The 22,401-nt window shown below is 41.2% G+C and overlaps 1 protein-coding gene across 1 annotated transcript in view; it reads right to left on the bottom strand.

Moving 5' to 3' along the window:
• EPB41L5 (erythrocyte membrane protein band 4.1 like 5) overlaps positions 1-22,401 on the bottom strand; it is a 69,509-nt gene that overhangs the window by 10,958 nt on the left and 36,150 nt on the right. The window contains exons 15-19 of the mRNA XM_081343274.1: positions 22,065-22,107; positions 19,234-19,340; positions 6,694-6,857; positions 5,869-5,963; positions 1,001-1,129 (exon numbers count right to left, since the gene is read on the bottom strand). Of these exons, the coding sequence (XP_081199400.1) occupies positions 1,001-1,129; positions 5,869-5,963; positions 6,694-6,857; positions 19,234-19,340; positions 22,065-22,107 (538 nt within the window). The remainder of the gene's footprint in view (positions 1-1,000; positions 1,130-5,868; positions 5,964-6,693; positions 6,858-19,233; positions 19,341-22,064; positions 22,108-22,401) is intronic.

Below are 22,401 nucleotides of genomic sequence, written 5' to 3'. Positions count from 1 at the left end.
ATTGTGTCTGGATGGAGAATGTTCTGGATAATAGAAGACTGATTACGATGCCTCCAGTGTCTAGGTGGTAGACACTGGGATAAGAAACAGCAATCCTCTTCCTTTACTCTACAGATATTCTCAACATAGCTATAAGTTAAAACTAGAGAAATTGGCCAAGCCCGGCCGTTTCTTGCTTTTTTCAGTATGGAATGGGACAACTCACTGCAGCCGGCTTACCTCAACAAACTCGCCACGGCACAACTCTCAGTGGGATGACTCAACGCGAAATATTATCAGTGAAATGTTGGAAAAAAATGGTGGAATGGAATCATTAAAGAAAGGATGCTAAAAGAGGGACAAAATGAAATGAGAATGGCAAAAATTAAAATAATGTCAAAGAAACAGTGGCGGATAAGAGTACGTTTATCTTGTGTTGAAATGTCTGGCATCAAGTTGTCTTGCATCAAAAGCTGGCTGCATCGAGTTGTCCTGGGCAAATTATCTGACACTGAGTTGGCCAGGGTGAGTTGGCCATGGCAAACGGTGTTAAGACTCTTTTCAGCAAGTCTTGGAATGTTTCAGAGACAAGGCTGAATATACCAGTGGCAATTTCTCTCTTCCACAGGCCTCCTTCCTTAGATCTGGACTGGAGGATAAGATGCCTCTCCTCTACCTTCTATTTCTGAGAATTCAACAGAAAAAAATGCTATGACCCGACCCAACCATTCTCTTCAGCAGTACTCCCAGATTTGCTTAAGCCTCCAGCAGTGTAACACACCCTGCTCCCATGTACTGAGAAGACACTTATTCATGTAGAACAGATGGAGGGAGAGGGCTTCTATCAACACATCTGTAGGGGATGGAAGATTATGAACAGGCTCTGCACAGATGCTTAAATTATCTTAGGCAAACTGGAGACTAATGATAAACAAAGTATTGATACTGACTCAAAGTATAACAGAAAATTGATGTTAGTTTTCTGTATTAAAAAACATCACTACCGAAGCAAAATTCTTACTTTGTGCCCTGCCTCCACCTGGGCCTTCAAAATATTACTTTTAATGTCCGGAGGCAACCGCATAGAGGTGCTCACAGGGCTCTCAATTACATTGTTCAGGCATTTATCTGTCAATTTCACAACTTCCTCCTAGAAATAAACAAAACTACATTCATAAACAGCACTCCTCATTAGGCGAACAGTCAGCAAGGGCAACACATGAAAGGAACTAATACAGCTTCCACAACCAGCACATAAATATATGTATTACATATGCTTTGGACCAGGACTCTGCCTTATTACGAGTTTCCATGTGAAATATAGGATGATCAGCACTAAAACTATTCCAGAACATGAACTATACTAAGGAGACAAGACCAAGCCATTGTGTGCATTAACAGAGTAAGATATCTACGTGTGGCTCTTTTCCCCACTAACTGAAGAATTTTGGTATCTAATCTTATAGGTAACATCTCAGTTTTTAATGAAGATAACAGCTTCCTATAAAATAAGGAATGTTTTTCTTTCAATTCTTATCTAGCACAAAAATGCTAGATAAGCAAATAATATTTCTTAACTTTTGAATTGGATATATATAAATTAGACAAGTGCTATGGCTAAGAAACTTACACGCAGGTGGAACATGCTCAAAACGCTTACAAAACAGGACTTATTTATAGCTGTACTTATCTGCTACCAGTTCTATAGGCAAAGTACTCAGCCCCTTTTGAACTATGGAAATTCTTAGTCATCTAGGTCATAGTTGTCCCAAAGATGCTTTTTCACAAGGCAACTGGACTTTCTTGTTTTTCTTTGAAGATGTTTTGTTTCTCATCCAATAAGCGTCTTCAGCTCTATTTTTCTTTGAAGAAGCTTCTTGGATGAGAAGCAAAATGTCTTCAAAGAAAAAACAAGAAAGTCCAGTTGCCTCATGAAAAAGCATCTTTGGGACAGCCTCTTTTGGATTTTCTGAATTTTCCCATATACTTCACAGTCTGTGTTATCAAAACTTCATTTTACTTATTTACTCAATTTGTGTAGCTATAGGCCTTAGTGAAAAAGACAGCCTGAGTGAATAAACAACATCTGAATTGAGTGTTTATGTTTACAAAGTCATTCAATGTGTAACCTGCCATTGTGAACAACCAACTCTTAATATTCAGTAATTGGTTGAATTGCCTTTAGCTGCAATTAACTTCAGCCAAATCTATTCTGTAAGTTACTGATCACTGCCTCACCTCAGGAATTATGGCCCATTATTCCATGGCCAACAACTTCTACTTAGTAACATTTGAGGATTTCATAGCATTAACTCCTCATTGGGATCCTTTCACAGTATTTCTATGGGGTTTAGTTCTAGACTTTGAGTCGGCTAATCCATGTATTCTGCATCCATTCTCTTACAGTTTTTTGGTATGCTTGGGAACACAGTCTTGGTGTATGGCCAATCTGAACTTCAGTTTCAGCACAACTAGCTTGTAGAATTCCAATTCAAAGCAGAATTTATCTTTCTTTCCTAAAGCAGCAAAACATTTCCAAAAGATGACACTGCCACTTCCATGCCTAAGCACCGGTATAAAGATTCTTTATTGCAAAATGTGTGTTTGGGTTCTCCCAGGCATAGGATAAGAAGTTCCACTGTCCATAGAATGTTCCCCCTGGAATGCAGAATGTGATCCAGGTGGGTTTTTGACAAACGTGGGATGAGCATCAGTGTTCTTAATGAGCAATGGCTTCCATCTTGCTACTTTCTCAGGAATTGGTTTTTATCTAGTACCTTAGCTACATTGAGAGATCTGCAGACTGTTCTGATTTTTTTTTTGCTATTTCCTGAATTATTTTTACATCATAAATTTTGAGCGATTTTGACAGATTAAGTACTGCTTGGAAGCTTCACTATTATAAATCTTAGCATCGCAAGAATATAATTTTGCTTGTGGACTGTTAGAGCCCCTTGGCATTAGAAATCATTTTGTAACTTTTCCTAATTGATATCAATGATTTTTAATGGAGGTCTTCATAATTTGATTTGGAAAGGGGCATGACATGCCATAAAACTGTGTGGTAAGAATCTCACTGTGATGATGAGAGCCAACATTTGTGAAATTTATGCATATAAATATAGGGTTGGCCTATATTGGTTCTGACTGTTTACTGAAATGTTTACATAACTGGCCCTAATTAACACTTTGACTGATTAGGGAGAGGCAACTATTTTTTTCATATTGGCAGTCTGCTAATAGATAACTGAAATGAAGCACTAAATCCGAAGAACCCACATGAACTTCTGATGACATCCAGTCAAAACAATATGCAATTTTTTGAAAATTAAAAGGAGGCAAATACTATTTTACAAAACTGTGCATCGGGCAGGATTGATTAAATCAACTTTTAGCATATCAATGTATACCGCAGAAAGATATTTCCCAAACTCTCCATTCAGCATTCATATGTAAACTATAATTATTTCCTGTATTCATTAGTATATTATATGGCTGAAATTACCGTATATACTTGAGTATAAGCCGACTCGAGTATAAGCCGAGACCCCCAATTTCACCCCCAAAAACTGGAAAAAGTTATTGACTCGAGTATAAGCCGATCCGCCGTTCTGCAAGCCTCCGCCGCCGGCAGAGGCTCGATCCGCCATTTTGCAAGCCTGAATACACAGGAATACCCTGTGTGGCCGCGGCTCTCGGGGAAGCCCTGGCTGTCCGCTTCCTCGCTCCACGCTGCCATTCGGGGCCCGCACGTTCCCCGGGCAAATCGCGGCGCCCAGCAGGCGAGGAAACACGCCCGCTCCAGTCGCCCCCCCTTCCCTCAGGAGACGCGAAGCAAGTGACCGCCCGGAGCTTACCGAGGACTTGCTCGCGGCCGAGGCTTCGGTGCTTCCAGGATCGCGCGCACCTCTCCCAAGCCGCCGCCGTCCGGAGACCTGCCGAAGTTTGGGGAGGTTTGGGGAGGTGCGCAAACCTCCCCAAACGTCGGCAGGTCTCCGGACCTCCGCGCCCTGCCTGCCTGCTTCTTTCCGCAGCGGAAAGAAGCAGGCAGCGGAAAGAAGCGCGCAGCGGAAAGAAGCGCGCAGCGGAAAGAAGCAGGCAGGCAGGGCGCGGAGGTCCGGAGACCTGCCGACGTTTGGGGAGGTTTGGGGAGGTGCCCAAACCTCCCCAAACGTCGGCAAGTCTCCGGACCTCCGCGCCCTGCCTGCCTGCTTCTTTCCGCAGCGGAAAGAAGCAGGCAGGCAGGGCGCGGAGGTCCGGAGACCTGCCGACGTTTGGGGAGGTGCACGCGCACCTCCCCAAACCTCCCCAAACGTCGGCAGGTCTCCGGACCTCGGCGCCCTGCCTGCCTGCTTCTTTCCGCTGCGGAAAGAAGCAGGCAGGCAGGGCGCAGAGGTCCGGAGACCTGCCGACATTTGGGGAGGTTTGGGGAGGCGCGCACCTCCCCAAACCTCCCCAAACTTCGGCAGGTCTCCGGACGGCGGTGGCTTGGGAGAGGTGCGCGCGATCCCGGAAGCACCAAAGCCTCGGCCGCGCACAAGTCCTCGGTAAGTTTTTTTGTTGACTGGAGTATAAGCCGAAGTGGAATTTTTCAGCCCAAAAAGTGGGCTGAAAAATTCGGCTTATACTCAAGTATATACGGTAATTTCTATATAGATTTTTGTCCTGAAAGAAATAGAATTAAGGTTTTTAATTATTCTCCATCCGTACCCTCCTCAACAACACTGATTTAACTCCAAATCAGTTTTCACTCCAAATCAGTTTTCATCACTGCTTAAGCAAAGTTGGGTTGAAAGGAAAAAAAACATGCTTTGCTCCTATTACGTATTTATTGTTTAGTTTTCAAAATTTATCCTCCTGCTTTATAATCAAATGAATGAATACTTAATATATGGATTCATATATCAAGATTCAGTGCTTGGAGCACATATTTAATGTCTTATAAGGCCTTTTCCTTTAGAGATTGCCATAACTTAATAGAGCTAACTCAGAAAGGTGAAGGTATCTCATCTCACAATAAATATATACTTGTCTCAAATGACAGGAAGCAGTAATTTTCTTAGGTAATTTTTTTTTCTAAGGAGAAAAGCACATGTCAGGTCAGATCTCCCTCCCGAAAACTGCCGTGTGTTTATTTTAGCCAAGGGCACTGATCCTACTTTAGCTGACTGTGTCACAGTGCTTAAGTGCAGGACCAAGGATGCCTTGAGATGCATCCAGAGAAAGTGTATCATGCAGTTGTCTGGCCTTATTCACAACTTCATTCTTATACTTATAAACAATATGATTGCTGCGATAAGCTCAGATTCCTTAATTACTGTATATTAGAGTATTGTGTTTTAGGAATACAACGAGAAGTAGAATTTTAATCATTGAAAGCTTTTAGAAATTAGCCAAACTTCTGACATGCAAGAAAAACTGTCTTTGTGACTCTACTGTGGTGGTCCCAAAAGACTTTTTTCAATGTGCTTCTCCAACTTTTCTGCACGCCAATATAGCTTAAGCTTGTTCTTTCAAACACATTTTTCCACCTACTGCTCATTCCAGAATGCCCTTTAGAAGAGATGCTGACATAGATACAGAATATTACATCTTCCTAAATGCATGGAAAATATAGTGAAGCCAACCTTTTATCATTCCCTGCATTCCAGAAACAAAAGAGATTGGAATGCCTATCTAATTAAAAACTAATTGCTCCCTTCTGGGCCAGCATGCCCTTCACGAGCTTGGCACTGCCAATCTTGTAGACTTTCAATCTAGTCAAGCGCAGTCACTGAGCTGCAAAACATAGCAGTTTTTATCTCGCGTGAACAAACACATTACAGGAAACAGCAAATATATACAAAAACCCTGACCCCCATATTTCTGGGAAGAGAAAGTACGCAATACCTGCTTGCTGACATTTATGTTTATGTTGGATTGGGAAACCAATACGGGAGTGAACTCGACTTCCAGGTCTTTCAGTTTCAGGGATGGTTCATCAACTAGAAGAGAGGAAGAAAGAAACTGGACATACAGTACCCCAGATTGACATAAAGCTCTGAAAATGGTTGGCATTTCATCCCCTGACATTGCTTTCACAGTAAAAATAGATTTATCTTATCTGCAACTACTATTTTTTTTCCCTTAGGCTCTCTATACAATCACAGTTAAGAGGTACCTGTAGCTACATTGCCTGAAAAATCTTTGTAAAGCTTAATATTTTTACATAGCTAGTAGGTTGGAAGAGATAATTCCAAGTGAAGCTTGAGAGTTTTGGAAGCTTTCAGTCATTACAGGGACAATATGTTGCCACTTACCGGACCGCAAGAAGAACAGTAACTTATGACAGAAGAGGTTTTAGGCAAATAAGTTCCTTGGCTAAAGCCTGCACTTCCCTGAACAAAGGACTGTGCAAGCTGGTAAACTGCAGAGCAATTATGGAAATTACTGTTAAATGCTACTAAAACAAAAGCATGGGGGAAAATGAGAAATTGTAGCGATTGTCTGAACAAGTAGCAATTGTCTGAACTACGAAAGGGAAAGAAGGAGAGAGATTGCTTGCCAAGTCATTTTTGGAGTATCTGGAATCAATCAGTGGTCAATGGAAACCGTTCAGTTATGTTAAAAATGCTTATTTCATAATGTAAGAACACATCAGAGACTGCGGTCGTCGTAACCCACTCAGCCTACCAATAAAGCGATCCAAGCGACTCGCTACCCATGGTGCCTTACCAACAAGATTTATTTTCTCAGAGGGGTGTTCCTTTGTGTCATCTGCCCCTTCCAATGTTTCACCTAATCCCCCAGCAGAAGGAAAACCAGCAGCATTGTCAGTACTAGTGTCCAACATTTCTTTGTTATCAAGCAAATCAGCGGTCAGAGACAGGCTGCATAGGCTAGGAAAAGGAAACAAGACTTTTAGAAACTCACATAGATCTGGTACGTTATATTCCTTTAAACTGATGGTTACACTCCTACCAAATATTTTTTTTAAAAATGATGACAGCCTATATAAAAGGTTCTTAGCATTTAAACGATGTTTCCTTTCTCTCTCTCTCTCTCTCTCAAGTAAGGAGCCATACAGCTGAAGAAGGCATTTGTATATTTTATATTATATTTTAACTATTTCTAATTGCATTTAATTCACTTACAACTAATGTAGGTAAGTAACACACACAAAAAAATTCGAATCTGAGATAGTCCAAGCTTGAACAGTTGTTCCAAAGCTCTTCTAACTAATCCTTCCAGAAGGGTCTTGATGTTGTTCATTTGGAAGTATTCTGAACAAAAATAGTCCACTTTTAGCTCAAGGCAACATTTTGAGCTCAAACACTTCCAGGCTGTTCAGAATGATGTCAAAACGCTTCCACTAAAGACATATTTTGCATTCAAAATATTTTGCATTAACCCTACTATAGATACATTTGGGAATTTAAACTGAATATGAAGACAAACCAAAATTAGAAATATTTTCATTGACTCCAATTGCTCACAAAATATGATTGCCACAACACATTGTTGCTTCTGCAATAAAATGTGAATGACAGATGCACATTTTTGTGTATGGGTATTTTTGTAGCCCAAGCACAAACAATGGGAATTTAATTGTTTTTCATACTTTACGTATGTAATCAGAACAGAAAGCAAAAGAAATCATGCCACCACCAGAGGTTAGCATCCATTAAGACCAGCGTTTTTCAACTTGGACAACTTTAAGATGTGTGGACTTCAACTCCCAGAATTCCCCAACTAGCATATTCCAAAGGTTGCAAATCACTGAACTAGACTATCATTTTGCTTGATCTAGTTCCAATACACGCAGCAGTCATTATCTTGTGTTGCTGAGCAATCCAAGGAGGGCAAAAATCTGTAAGATGCTTCCATCTTATATATGGCTGTCATAGAATACAAACAGAAATTGAATAGGTTATGGTTTTATGCAGCATATACAGTTTGGAGGTGAAGGGCTGTAGAAATCCATCTAAAATCACAATGGCTCCATTGCTCCACTGTTTTTTTCAAACACAGGAAAGGCTTATTACAGATTGGGATCACATCCTAGTTAACCCAAAAGTACCCAGGATTAATGTCAGGGTCAATTAATTCCATCCAGATCGGCATGCTGTGTAAACTTAGGAGAGAGGATTAATAATAATTTTACTTTCTCTTTTGCCTGCTTGCATACAAGAACTCAGAATAGTCCTACAGAACTGGATGGCTATAGCTGCTTTATCTCTTTGGATTTTCTTTTCAGTCAACACATATGTAGGGAGAGGGACTGAAATGGTTAGAAAGACAAGTGAAGCCTTCTAACTGGTCCTTGATGGTACCAACCCTGATAAGGTCACAATGATTGTTAAATTATTTTTTTCAACCTTTATCAATCTCCTCTATCCAGAGCATTTGCAACCAGTTGATAAGGAGTCCATTGGAGAGCTACAAAAGGTATATGGCATTTTTGATCGCTTCTAAAGCCTCAAATGGAAATATAGTGTCTGTGGAGGATTAAAAAGATCAAAAGGACTTCAATTCTCTTATCAAAGGTCAGGATTTTGAACAGGTGCAAATAATTCTAAAATCAGAGAAATAGCAATGCATCTCTTCAAATCTCTTTGCAGTATAGAAGGAGAGCACGCAGCTTCTGACTACTGACAAAAAGCAGAAGTAACTTGTGCTGGTCTCAGAAAACAATCCAGATAACTCTGGTTTTCCATGAGATATTTAATTACTTTGGGTGATTAATACAAATGCTACCATTTCGCTCCTCTTACCACTCAGAATTTTAACCATGGACTAAGTTGAGACCATGAACTGGAAAAACAATGTTTCAGATTCGCAGTGCCAATTGTAATGGTAGCTACTCTGCATTCAGTTCAAATACTCAGCCTAGACAATAATTAAGATTCATCTCAAAGATGCAACTGGACTTTTTTGTTTTTCTTTGAAGACCTTTCGCTTCTCATCCAAGAACGTTCTTCACCTGTGACTGTATGGTGGGGAATGAAAGGATTTATATTCCTTGCAGACAGCTGTTCAAATGACCAGCTTGTCTGCAAGGAGTATAAATCCTTCCATTCCCCACCCCACTTTGAAGGTTTGGCTAGTCTAAAGAAAAGAAGAAACAGGGGTGACATGGTAGCAGTATTCCAGTATCTGAGGGGCTGCCACAAAGACGAGGGGGTCACATTATTCTCCAAAGCACCAGAGGGCAGGACAAGAACCAATGGTTGGAAACTGACTAAGAGAGAAGCAACCTGGAATTAAGGAGAAACTTCCTGACAGTGAGGAGAATTAACTGGTGGAACAGGTTGCCCCCAGAAATCATGAGCGCTCCATCACTGGAGGTTTTTAAGAAGAGGCTAGACAGTCATTTGTCTGAGAAGGTATAGGTTCTCCTGCTTAAGCAGGGGGCTGGACTAGAAGATCTCCAAGGTCCCTTCCAGCTCTGTTGTATTATTATTATTATTATTATTAAAAACAAGAAAGTCCAGTTGCCTCATGAAAAAGTATCTTTGGGATAACTATGACCTGGATGACTGAGAATCTCCATAGACAAATTAAGATTCATGGTATTTGTGTAAAATGCCAGTGAATCTATTTACATTAGCACCCAGCATGGTTCAGCATGCTATAGACCAGTGATGGTGAACCTTTTAGAGACTGAGTGCCTAAACTGCAACCCAAAACCCACTTATGTATCGTCGGGTGCCGGGTGGGCATGGCCCCTTTGGATGGGCGTGGCTTCGGTGGTAATGGCAGACTAGGTGGGGCTAAAAAGTTCAACCAATCAATTCCAACTTTGCGAGATTTTTTTTTTCCCCGCGAGAATTTGAAATTGATTGAATCTTTTTTTTGCACACAGCGGTGGAGGCCTAAAGCGAAAAGGTTTTATAAAACCTAGCTGAAGGCCTAGGACTTGGGTGATGGCGCGTGTGCCCACAGAGAGGGCTTTGTGTGCCACCTGTGGCACGCATGCCATAGGTTCGCCACCATGGCTATAGACATTCAAATTTTTTGTGCTACCCAGATTAATGAAGGTGGAAGTTAATCAAAGAGAGTGGTAGGGAGAATCGGAAACTGCAAGAATTACTAGATTTCATTGCAGATGGATTAAGCTGCCATAAATGCTATGAAGGCTTCATGTACACTTAAAAACTCAGAAAAGTCAGACAAAATCTGTTTGTCTATTACTTTTGAAAATATTAGTTCTAGCAGTTATCTGGCCTGATTGTAGCGTTAAGCAGCAAAGTAGCTGGGTTCACACTAAGCCATAACAGAGTTTGCCTGGGTTTAGCTTAGCAATAAGTCATAGTAGAACTATGGCATATTTAGCTTTTCCACCACCACCATCCACACATACCTGCACGGCTTTCTTGCCATCTCATGTGGATACTTGAAAAGATCTGTGAGGAAAAAAAATGGCTCCCACAACCTTGAAACACTTTGTTTACCGACTGACAACGATTAGCAAATGTTTTCTAGCATTGCTCTCTCAATTGAGGAAAATGAAAAATGACGTTCACGTCTATGTGAATTTTTAAAGGATACTTACAGACTTAGCCACGTATGCCAAATTACTAGTTCAGCAGTTTTTAGAATTATGCTTTTGTTTGAGCATCTCTCACACCTAAAAGAAGCTACTGTTATATATCAATCTATTGGGATTTTGGTATCTGCCTAGGCTGGAAGCCGTCTGTCCCAAGAAACACCTTTCTCAGAACGGCAATTAGGAAGATTTATTAAGAAGATTGTTAAAGCAACAAATACAAGAATTCCAGTAAATACTTTCAAACGAGAAGTTATATACCAGGAAATTAGGGAAGGGAAGTTGTATGTTTTCCCCCCTCTCTTTTGAATGGGAGGAAGCTTCTTTTTTTTACGAGGAAGGATAGGACTGTAGCTATTGATTATTTTGGAAATGGATACTTGTCAATTTAAGAACCAGCTCTCACCCAATCACACCTTGCAACTTATCAGGCGCAGCAATTCTAGTACAGTAAATAAAGTAGGGTCTGATTTGGCAAAGCCTTACTAAGTTAGTGTAAAGGAATGTAGATCTGGCTTTATGAAATGAAGGGGGAAAGCAAAGAGCAAGCTGCTAGAGGGGACTTGCAGTAAAGATCACACAGTTTGAGAAGCAGGGGAGAGAAACTCAAAATAATTCCACCTTGATTTTGTGTAGGATGGGCAGAGAGAAACTTGAAAGGGCTGTTAAAACTCTGTTCATTCTAGTACATAATATGTATTCCTGGAATCCCGACCATCCTTGCTTCTCAAAAGGGTCTTCTTCGAGGAGCTGACATATCAATCTACAAAGCTTATCCAAGTTTCTCTGTTTTACCTTAACAAAATCAAGCTGGGGTTATTTTGAGTTGCTTCTCACACTTCCTTCCATCTCCCTCTGTGTATTTTTTTTCCTGCATGCCCCTTTAATAGTTCCATTATAACTTTTTTCAAGGCCAGATCTATCTTCCTTTACAATTAGCACCAGCAAAGCAAAAGAGACATGCCACTCTGCTTCCTCCATCCCCATGCAAAGTGCAGTCTGTCGTTGTGGCTTCCAGCCTGCTAGTATCACTGCTCCCCCATTCAAGGATATGACTAGGGCAAGTAAGGTCTTTGAAACAGAAATACTTCCAGAAAATCTTCAGTTTTAGGGTCTGAGATCTCTTGATGAAGCACCTTTCTCACCTTCAGTGAAATCAAATCTCCCCATGCAATAGGCAGACATCTTTTCAGCCTTCGGAACATCTCCCGTGTACATGAGGTAATCTCACAACACCATGGGATTGCAACGAAAGCACTTTTAATACAGCAAAATGAGATGACTTCTGCACAACAGAGTACCCCACATAAACAGTATATAAGTATAAGCAAGCACTGGTTTTGAGGTTGATATTGTCTTATCTGGTATGCTTGAGCATAAAAGAATTGATCCCACAGGGATAGCATTACAGCATTACAACAATAGGAATATAGTAGAGGCAACTTTGTAGTTGTTTGAATAAACCTTTTGCCATTTAATAGATTTTTGCATTAAAACAAAGAATCTCAGAACAGAAAGCAACCTTCAAAGACCTTATTTTGCATTCCTTCACATTTCTTTGAAAGTACTTTAATATAAAAAGCATAATTTTATAACATTATTAATAGCATTATCAAAAGTGCAGGAGAACCAAACAGAACATTTTTTTAACCTGCTCTATTATATCTGCAGTAGACCTCTTTGCTCTCTTCGAAAACCCAGAAACAATTATATGCTAAGAATCATTAAATCATTGGTATCTTTCCACCCAGCGAGCAAAATATTGGTTTCTATAGATTGACTAAGCAGCTTTGTTATAAACAAGGAATCCACTTCATCTTTACCCACCTCCTCCCCATTAAGAAAAGCACGCATAGATCCTTTTTCCCCCCCACAATTTAAAACCACCAGTGGGAAAACATCTATGTTTTAAAAGAAACATCTATGCTCTTCATTTATGTTTGGATATATTGGCATATGGGGTTATCTCTTAAAGATCAAGCCCTTCAAAGCATTCGTGAATCCAGAGGACGGTCAAGATTTCCTTAAGATCAAAAGTCCTACAGGTCAGTCACAGTAGTCTGGAAACCAGAACCATAAGCCTGTCTGTACATTCCCGCATTCTTCACATTGCGTTCACGGACAAAGTCATTGCAGTGTCTATCCACTGTGTGGGCTGAAGGCCTGGACCACATGTTCCATGCATTTCCACCACGTTGGCAGCAGTCACGAGCATCATGGGGCCTAGATTGGTTTGGGAATGGGATGGGGCACAGTTAGTATCTAGGTATAAATAAAGGGAGAGAAGGGCAGGTGGAAGATGCAGTTGAGGAAGTATCAGACTAGCAGGAGCAAACTTCTTGAAGAGCAAGCAAAGATTTAGAAAATGGACTTACAATTTAAACCCTTCGTGCTGCTATCAGGATGCACTGGCTTTAAAATAATCTATGCAAGAATGAACTCTGAATACTTCTCTCTTTTCATGTAGCACTTTTTCTAACCAACAAACAAAGTAATAAATTAATATATTTCTTCCATGGATTACCACATTCTACACTTAAAGCCTATAAAGTTAGTGTCTACAGTTATTTCCTTTGTGTATAAACACAGCAGTATATCGGTGAACTACATCAGGGGTAGGCAGAAAGTATTCCCCAGCTATCAATAAACTGTACTCTCAGCATTGAACAAGCTGGTTAGAGCTTCTAGAAGTTAAACCTCAGCTTCAACACTCATGAACAAAAGCGAGTGCCTTATACATATAGCAGCAATGAAGCATTTAAATCATATGATAAAATGTTCAGGATTTAAAAACTAGTATTAACACAATAACTATGAACTATTTTTTAAAAAAAATCATTTTGAGCCTAAAGCAAGGACACAAAATAAAGCAGTTCAACATAAAGACTGTGGTTATATTTGGTGAAGGATAAGAAGCAAGGACTTCATGCACAACATGCTATTTAGAATGCACCAGTATAGATTTTGCTTGTTGAACATGGCTTCTTTTATCTTACTGTGCCTAAAGTTCATTTCAGGAGCATGCAAAATTAAATTTCCAGAGCTGAGTCAACCAGATAGACAAGATAGTATGTATATTTTACCTTTGGTATTTCTTGCTCCAATGTAATAAGATAAGCCTTGTTGTCTGGTAAAAGTAACTTTAATGTACTTTAAAGCACAAAGCTATTGAAGATGTGCCAATTTTTACTGATTAATGGACTTGGAGGGTATGATTAGCTAATGACATTCAGATCAAAAAGAAGCAGGACTGGGAGCTTTTCTTCAGCTTCCAATTTACTCTTCTCTTTTGTAACTTGCTATTTGCATGAGAATCTTAATTGGAGTAACTCTGCCAAGTTATATTAAGCATTCTGTATGTTCAGAATGAGGACTTCTCTAGAAACAAGGCGATTATCCAGTACATTAATCCTTAAGAGACCTTTAGTATTATCATACAGTATGATGAAATGGACTTTTAAGTTAGACGCTGAGCTTGTCGATCAGAAGATCGGCAGTTTGGTGGGTCGAATCCCGAGTGCTGCATAGCAGAGTGAGCGCCTGTTACTCGTCCCAGCTTCTGCCAACCTAGCAGTTCGAAAGCACGTAAAAATGCAAGTAGAAAAATAGGGACCACTACAGTGGGAAGGTAACAGCGTTCCGTGCGCCTTTGGCATCTAGTCATGCCAGCCACATGGCCACGGAGATGTCCTCGGACAAACGCTGGCTCTTCGGCTTTGAAATGGAGAGGAGCACCGGCCCCTAGAGTTGGAAACGACTAGCACGCATGTGCGGGGGAACCTTTACCTACAGTATGTGTATATAGTATTATGTATACAGTATATATAGTGTTATGTTTTTATGTTTTCAATTTTAAGTCATACAATTTTCTACATTAGAAAATCATATTTTAAAGCTAAGTGTTTTATGAGGTCCTAACCACTAACATTTTATAAAATGAACTGAATGTTTAAATCTGAGGTGCCTATTTTGGTAACTAAGAGAGATCTTTTTTATCATTCACCAGACTCTTTTAAATTCTGGATTTTTCAATTATAATTTAATTAGCAAATGAGGACATAAATTTTTAATTCAAAAATTAAGTTGAAACCTCACATGTACTCTTGAAAATAATGGTTGTGCATGCTGTAGAACAGGGTCTCCAACTCCCGGGCCACAGACTGGGACACAGCCTGCCAGGAACCAGGCGCGCAAGTAAGCAAAGCCCCATTTACGCATGTGTGGGATCCAGGCAGTGTGATAAACCATGCCCACCCTCCACCCCGGTCTGCGGGAAAAACTTCCCTCCATGGAACCAACCCTTCCTGCCCAAAAGATTGGGGGTCACTGCTGTAGAATGTCTACTGGAATTCAGTATGCTCTAGTTGACATCTAAATCTGCCTTGTGGGGGTTTAAACATCTTGTTTGCTTTGCATATGTTTAGTGTGAGTTCCTTGGAGTTATCACCAAGACTGCAAAACACAGCTGAAGTAAGATCACAACATTGTTGTGATTTCACTTAGTGCTTCCTTTGCATAACAACCTAACTGTTGGTCCCAACAGTGGTTGCTAAACAAGGACTACATGTAAATTTTGGTGTTTAATCCCTACCTTTGTTTTGAGAAAATTATGTTGTTGGGTAAATTATTTTTATTTTCATTTACTTAAGTCTGATAAATGGATGTTTTGATACTAAAATTACAAACTATGATAACTATTCTTGGAAAGGACACTCTCAAAATCCCAAGGTTCCCAAATATCCCCAAAGTTTGACCACTGGTTAAGGGTACTCAAAGGAAGCAGAAAAATTAATTAGGGTTGCAAAGAAATTATTATTACAGTATATAGTCTGCTAAGCCATGAATGGTTTATTTTGTTTTACTATAATGTATAAAATTAGACTTTTATAACAAGATTTGTAGACTAAGTTTATGGGTAATTATTTTGTGTAAACCAGGCAACATTTGTAATTCGTTAATTACAAATGTTGAGTTTGTATTAGATTTAGCCATAATTATATATTAGTCACCTACAATCTTAGTTCTGTTATGGATTGGGGAAATATTTCAAGTAATTTTTCTATAGTGGAAGAAAGAGGTTCAAATGTAAGTATGCTAAATATGCTGGATTGCCACTGATGCTGTTTTTCATAAAAATGAGGGATTTAATTAAAGCCAAGTATCAGTAAGGTTAAATTCAGAAAACCTAAGTTATACCACAGAGTGCACACGGGTGGTATACAAAACTAGAATATGCCCATAAAAATAATATAGATTAAAAAGCATGCAAAAAGTTAAGGCAAATGCATGGGTAACTAGAAGCAGTCTTCTTTAGAAACAATTTTAATCAACTTCATACTTCTTTTATTTATGCTAAGGATCTGGTTCTTTATCATATTAATTCATGTGTCACCAAGAGAACATTTATTTTATGAGAAGTTGATGATCGTGGCTGTTAATAAAACATCAACTGTGTTTTGAAATGATACAGTTGCTGTCAGCGGTCCAAGGTTTTCTTAAAGGTAAATAAACTAGGTTGAGAGATATTCAAAATCGATTGTATGTATTTTCCTTAAGACTTCAGATAAATATCATTCTGGATCTCCTTCAGAATAAAGGGCATGGGCAGAAGTACAGAGAACGTTTTTGCTAACTTTCTATCTTGTCGATTCCTATATAGCTCCAATGGTTTCTTTTATCACCAAAACAGCAGAATATATGCCACATTTAAGTGTGGAATTTAGAAGAGAAAGACTGGGACAGTTTTCAGCTGTTTCTTGGGAAAACAAAGTAACCTCAAAAAGTTGGTAGCATGAAAGGTACGTAGAATGCTATGTACTTTGCTAAGAATAGGAAAAACAAATTTTCATGGGGACTATCTGAATGGTAATGCAATACACATTTTAACAGGTCTGCAGCATGGTAGTTCAAATGCTGGACGTGTGGAACATACTTTCAAGATTCTAGCAATACAAAGAACCATTCCCTTAATAAATTGATATTTATCCAATTAAAATTGCCTTAAAGTATTATAGTCTTTGTAGCACTGTGTTTGGAAAATATTCTCTAAAGAAGACTGATCATAAAGGAGTGGCAGGAACAAACCCAAAGCCAGATCATGGTAACGACCCAATTAAAAGAGGCAGGAAAGAAGCTGAGGTGAGAAAGCCCTTGTAAACAGCACCAAGACATTCAGGTCATTCTCCACCAAGCAGACATCCATTCCGTCAACACAATCTGCTTAATCTCATTCCAAACTTTGCAACTCAGCACACACCCGACTGACTGTACAGCTCCAAACATATCTTTACTGCTTTCCCTTCCTCCACTGAACACAACAACCCAGCCTGTTAGAATGATCACATCTACCACGTAGATTTATTAAAATGCATGCCTATGATGAGTTAATCCATTCTCTCTGTTAATAAAAGAATGGCATGCTTTTTTTCTATCAGCTTTGGTGGCAAAACCAGCTATTCGTTGGTGGGAGAAAAAAAAAATCACCTGTCCGTTCAGCATGCCATCTTGGGGGAGGGGACGCTTTTCCATCAAGTTAATGATCGCTTTGCACTTTATACACTGGCCTCCTACAGCAGCAACACCTTTTGAACACAAATCTCAACTATACTTCTAGAAAAGAACTCAAGCTTCCAGGGTCAACAAAGTTGGGAAAACGTAGCTAATGTTTTATGTGCGATGTATAGGCCTGTTATACGTTAGACCAGGGGTCCCCAACCTCCGGGCCGTGGACCGGTACCGGGCCGTGGCATGCCAGCAACCGGGCCGTAAAAACAAGCAAAGCCCCATCTGCGGGATGCAGGCAGCACACAAAGCCATGCCCCCTCTGGTCCGCGGAAAAACCTCTCACCATGTAACTGGTCCCTGGTGCCCAAAAGGTTGGGGACCTGTGTGTTAGGCTGTTCTTTTAATCGTAATAGTCTAGAGAGACTGTTACAAAAGGATAGCAGGGTGTGCCAGAAAACGGGCACTGTTTTCATCTGAGACTCCCACTGCAACTTGCAAAGCTCATTTTCAAAACCTAGGTTTTCTACAGGCAGGCAAGTAATAATGTGCAAACCGTAAGCATACCACATATACCCTTTTCCAGCAATTTAGAATGGGAAGTCACTAATAACCCTGGCTTGTTGACTCATTAACAGATAAGGAAGGAAACAATAACTGAAAGTATATTCATGCTGTACTCATTTTTTTTTATTTTTTTATTTTTTTTAATCCCATTTATATCCCACCCTTCTCCGAAGACTCAGGGCGGCTTACAATTTAAGCACAAACCAATGTGCTTAGCAATAGCCTTCATTCTATGTATATGCCTGCTTATTAGGGCTTTCGCGCGCCCCCCAAGCGGCATTATTACAAAGTCAGCTTATTGCCCCCAACAATCTGGGTCCTCATTTTACCTACCTCGGAAGGATGGAAGGCTGAGTCAACCTTGAGCCTGGTGGGATGCGAACCTGCACTAATTGCAGGCAGCTGGTGTTACTTAAGGAGGCATTAGCCCACTGCTCCACCAAGGCTCATTAAGAGAATGTATGGGGGGTGTATTTATGTGTATGCATGTATTTCTTTGTGTACATATGTGTGGCTATGCACACAGATGCAATACATGTATGTGGGAGAGAAAAAGAGAGACAGAAGCAAAACGAACTTTACTGAAAGTCCCAATTCGTAGCACAAATCCAAGTAATGCAGGTTTTTAACCACGCTCTTATTTTACTCAGAAATGTTATGAACCTGAGACTGCACAAAATTATAAAAGCACGGCTAGAACTGTTTGGAGCTGGAGTCTTAAAAACACAGGCAAGGATCAATAAACATGAGCATAGCAGTTATATTGAGCTTACAGACAGCAGGCTATCATACCAGTAAGACAAATGAGAATAAAAGTAAATATAAATACCACCACCTTACACCACCACCATGGGAAGGAAGAAACTGATTGATCAAGATCTTAGAGAAAAACCTCCAATTTCAGACACTGGATAAATCAAGGGCAAAAAGAAAAGAGAAAGCATCTTATTGATTAAGCTTTGGATTGCAGCTGCAAATAACAGCTTCAGATATATAATTAAGGTCCTGACCACGTTGAATTCAACAGATAGAATTGCTGGATTTGCATTAAACAGTTTTCTGTGATTTAGCATTTAGTACCACACATTATTTAAACGTGTATTTTCAATGTATCTGCAAGGGGTTTAAAACAAGACTTAAGTGTAATCATAAATAGAACAGAACCTCTTAAGATAACTTTAAATCAAGAAGTCAAAAGAAAGTTCATTCTCTTGAAACAGAATGGACCACTAAGAATTGAACCACCAAGAAATAGTAATTTAAGCCCAACTCAAGCTCTTATTTGCAGTTGCTACTGTATGCAAATTCTTCTTGCTCACTGTGGATCAGTTACGCTACGCTACGGATCAGTTAGCTAGTTTTAATAGTATTTTACAATGAAAACAAGATAGGATGAAAAGTGTGGCTTTCTACATACACTGCTTGTGAATATTCCCCTGGATGACACTGTGCAAGTGCTTTATTTCCTTCAATGATCTCTGCAGCAAGAACATTTATCGTGACTGCTGGCCTGTTGCCAAACTGAAACCTCAATTTTATTTTTTGATGACAACAGTATCAGCAGTGTCCAAGATCAAGCATGCAAAAGATATCTGAAGTGCCCAGCAATAACCGTTCTTTCCCAATACAGAACAAGATGAGAGATTAGAGTAAGATACCATTTCTTATCCTGTTGGCTTGTTCCAGAATTCCGGGGAAGATTTTCTATTTCAACTAAAACTGGACCAGAAGGAACTGCTGCTACAGAGGACAATGCACTCCATTTCTGGAAAAACAAAAGATAAAAATGTTTTAGTTTGCTGACTTTACAACAAAGCCTTGATATAATGGACCATTCAGGATGAGGAAGGTATCCATTCTGTCTGAAAATACATACATTGTTGCAAAGGGTATAATCAGCATCACTTGCATAATAATATTCAAAAAGAACACTCTTTGTGAATAAAATAAATTTAACAGGGCTTTTATTTCTTTCTGCTACAATTTTTTTCCCCATGCCATAGATGTGTGTCCTAATTTCAGAGTGTGATCTCCATATGGAAAGTTTGCCTACAGAATCCAGTAAATGGGCTTTATTAAATTGAAATTTCACCCTGATTTAAAAAGCACACTCCTTATACCACGGGTCAGCAACCCGCGGCTCTGGAGCCGCATGTGGCTCTTTGAGCCGTCTCCTGCGGCTCCCAGTCGCCCGGTGCACGTGCACCTCTTTGAATGGGCAGTGGTGCACGCGCACCTCTCCAAATGGAGAGTGGCACCGCCCGTTCCGAGAGGTGCGCGTGCACCTTTCCGAAGGGCGGAGGTGCGCGTGCACCTCTCCAAACCGCCGCCGTCCCGTTCGGAGACCTGCCGCGTTCGCCTGGTGTGCTCCCCCCCCTTCCCCGGGCCTAGACGGGGCTTGGATGTCTGTGCGTGCGCGCGCGATGGTCCCCGCAGGCAGGCTGCGCTGAGCATTACCCAGTTGCCCTAGAAACCAGCAAAAAAGAGGTTGGCGGCCCAGCCGGTCGGAGAAGGAGGAGGGGTGGGAGAGGGGAGCGATTTGCCCGCAGTCTTTGCGAAGTAGCAGCTTTAGCCGCAGCTTCGCCGGAAGAAACTGACGGGCCCGCTAAAGCGCTTGGCGAGCTTTGAGTGCAGGGAGGTGGGGTGAAGAAACCCGACACCGCCTCTGGTCCGGCTTCTCGGGCTCTCTCTCTCTCTCTCGAGGGGGGGGACGATCTTGCTGTGCCTCCCACTCTAAGGACCAGCCGGGCAGAGCCATGCAGGTAAGCCCTCCTCCCTCCCTGGTAAAAAAAAGAAATGCAGCAAGGACGTGCGTGGGGCGGACCTTCGGCATCTTCCCTCTCGTTCCTCCCCCCCCGACCGTCCCCCGCTCCCGGTGGATCGAGGCTGGAAAGGAGGGAGCCACAGTCTGGACGTCGTGTAAGGAATAAAGGCGCGTCTGAGAGACAGTCGGGGGTCCTGTAGCTGGCACTAGTGGGGAACTTGTTGTGCTTCATAAGTGCTTGTCCCCTTCTTTCTTCCGATCGTCGCAGCGTTGTTGTTAATAGTGCTGCTAATGTTATTATCCCATTCCTCCTGGCATTGCACTTGGCCTGGGCTGCATCCCGCAATGAGCAGGTGTGTCTTGCTCTGACAAGAATCTGGACTGAAATGAGTTTGGACTACAACACTGTCCCTTGATGAGGAAGGAGAGGGGAGTGTGTGGCCGAAGGGGTTGTTTCTTTCCACCCTATAGACTTTGATTGATTGATTCGATGGCTGCAGAACTGGCTGCCTGCGTGGGGCAAACAGGCAAACAAAATCACCTCCCTCTGGGTATTTTCCAACTGTGGTGACGCAGTGAGACTGACCTTTCAGGCTTTAGGTGTCTGTCTGCACCATTCTCTCTTGAGGAGAAACTGCATCGCTTTTTTATGGTGGTTCGGAGACCTGCCGTGTTCGTCAAACATGGACGAACGCGGCAGCTGTGCAAACGGGACGGTGGCGGTTTGGAGAGTGCACGCGTACCTCTCCCAAGCCGCCGCCGTCCCGTTTGCACAGCTGCCGCGTTCGTCCATGTTTGACGAACGCGGCAGGTACCCGAACGGGACAGCGGCGGTTTGGAGAGTGCGCGCGCACCTCTCCCAAACTGCCACCATCCCGTTTGCACAGCTGCCGCGTTCGTCCATGTTTGACGAACGCGGCAGGTCTCCGAATGGGACGGCGGGGGCTTGGGAGAGGTGCGTGTGCACTCTCCAAACCGCCGCTGTCCCGTTTGCACAGCTGCCGCGTTCGTCCATGTTCGTCGAACGCGGCAGGTCTCCGAACAGGACGGCGCGCACCTCTCCAAAGGGGAGACCCGTCGCTGCGCGCACTTTTTGCGGCTCCCACTTTTTTGTTTGTGTGATGGAACCGGTTCTGAGTGGCTCTTTTCCTTTTTCCGGTTGCCGACCCCTGCCTTATAAAGACCGAAGGAATGAATTTTCCAAGAATGAGTATTGTATCTCAGAGCATTCAATACTTGAGGGACACAACATTTGTCCTACTTCAGTAACATTTAAAGATATTAGCAGTAGCAATAGCACTTAGCACTTAAGACTTATATACCGCTTCAAAGTGCTTTACAGCCCTCTCTAAGCAGTTTATAGAGTCAGCGTGTTGCCCCCCACAATCTGGATGCACAATTTACCGATCTCGGAAGGATGGAAGGCTGAATCAATCTTGAGCTGGTCAGGATTGAACTCCTGGAATGCAGAGTTAGCCTGCAATACTGCATTCTAACCGCTGTGCCACCATGGCTCTTAGCAGTAGTTTTCCCTTTATCATTTAGTTTAGAGAAAAAGCTCTCTTCGTTGTCCAAGAAAATGGATGAAGAAAAAGCTATTTCAGTTTACAAATGTTTATTTTAACTTAAACTTCTAAAGACGTGTTATTTCCTTAGTAGTTATAGCATACAAAAACTGTTGCTTGATTTTGGGAGCTAATAAGTCAAATTCTTAGACAGACTTACTTGCTGTGGTCCATTGTTTTGAGTGAAAACGTTGTCTGAATGACTGCAAGAAAAAAATAATCAACAGTTTAATTTTTCAAAGACTAAACCGTTATCCGAAGACTTATCTGCTCTCATATTCAAGAAGATAGAGGTTAAATTAGAAGTTTTCAATGAGATGGTGCAAATACTTCAATTGGATTTCTGCACTGAATAGATGATTGAATAGCTCTTTTCAACCCTATGATTCCAAGACACTTTAAGGAGCATTTTATGGGAAACCAAGATGCAGGATGTAACACAGGGAGTTCTACTTCCAATTTTTCCCCTCTTAAATCCAGCATGTTCATTTTTAATA

The sequence above is a fragment of the Vipera berus genome (assembly GCF_964194415.1).
Source record: "Vipera berus genome assembly, chromosome: 1".
Taxonomy (NCBI): domain Eukaryota; kingdom Metazoa; phylum Chordata; class Lepidosauria; order Squamata; family Viperidae; genus Vipera; species Vipera berus.
This window is presented reverse-complemented; position numbering and strand designations above follow the sequence as displayed.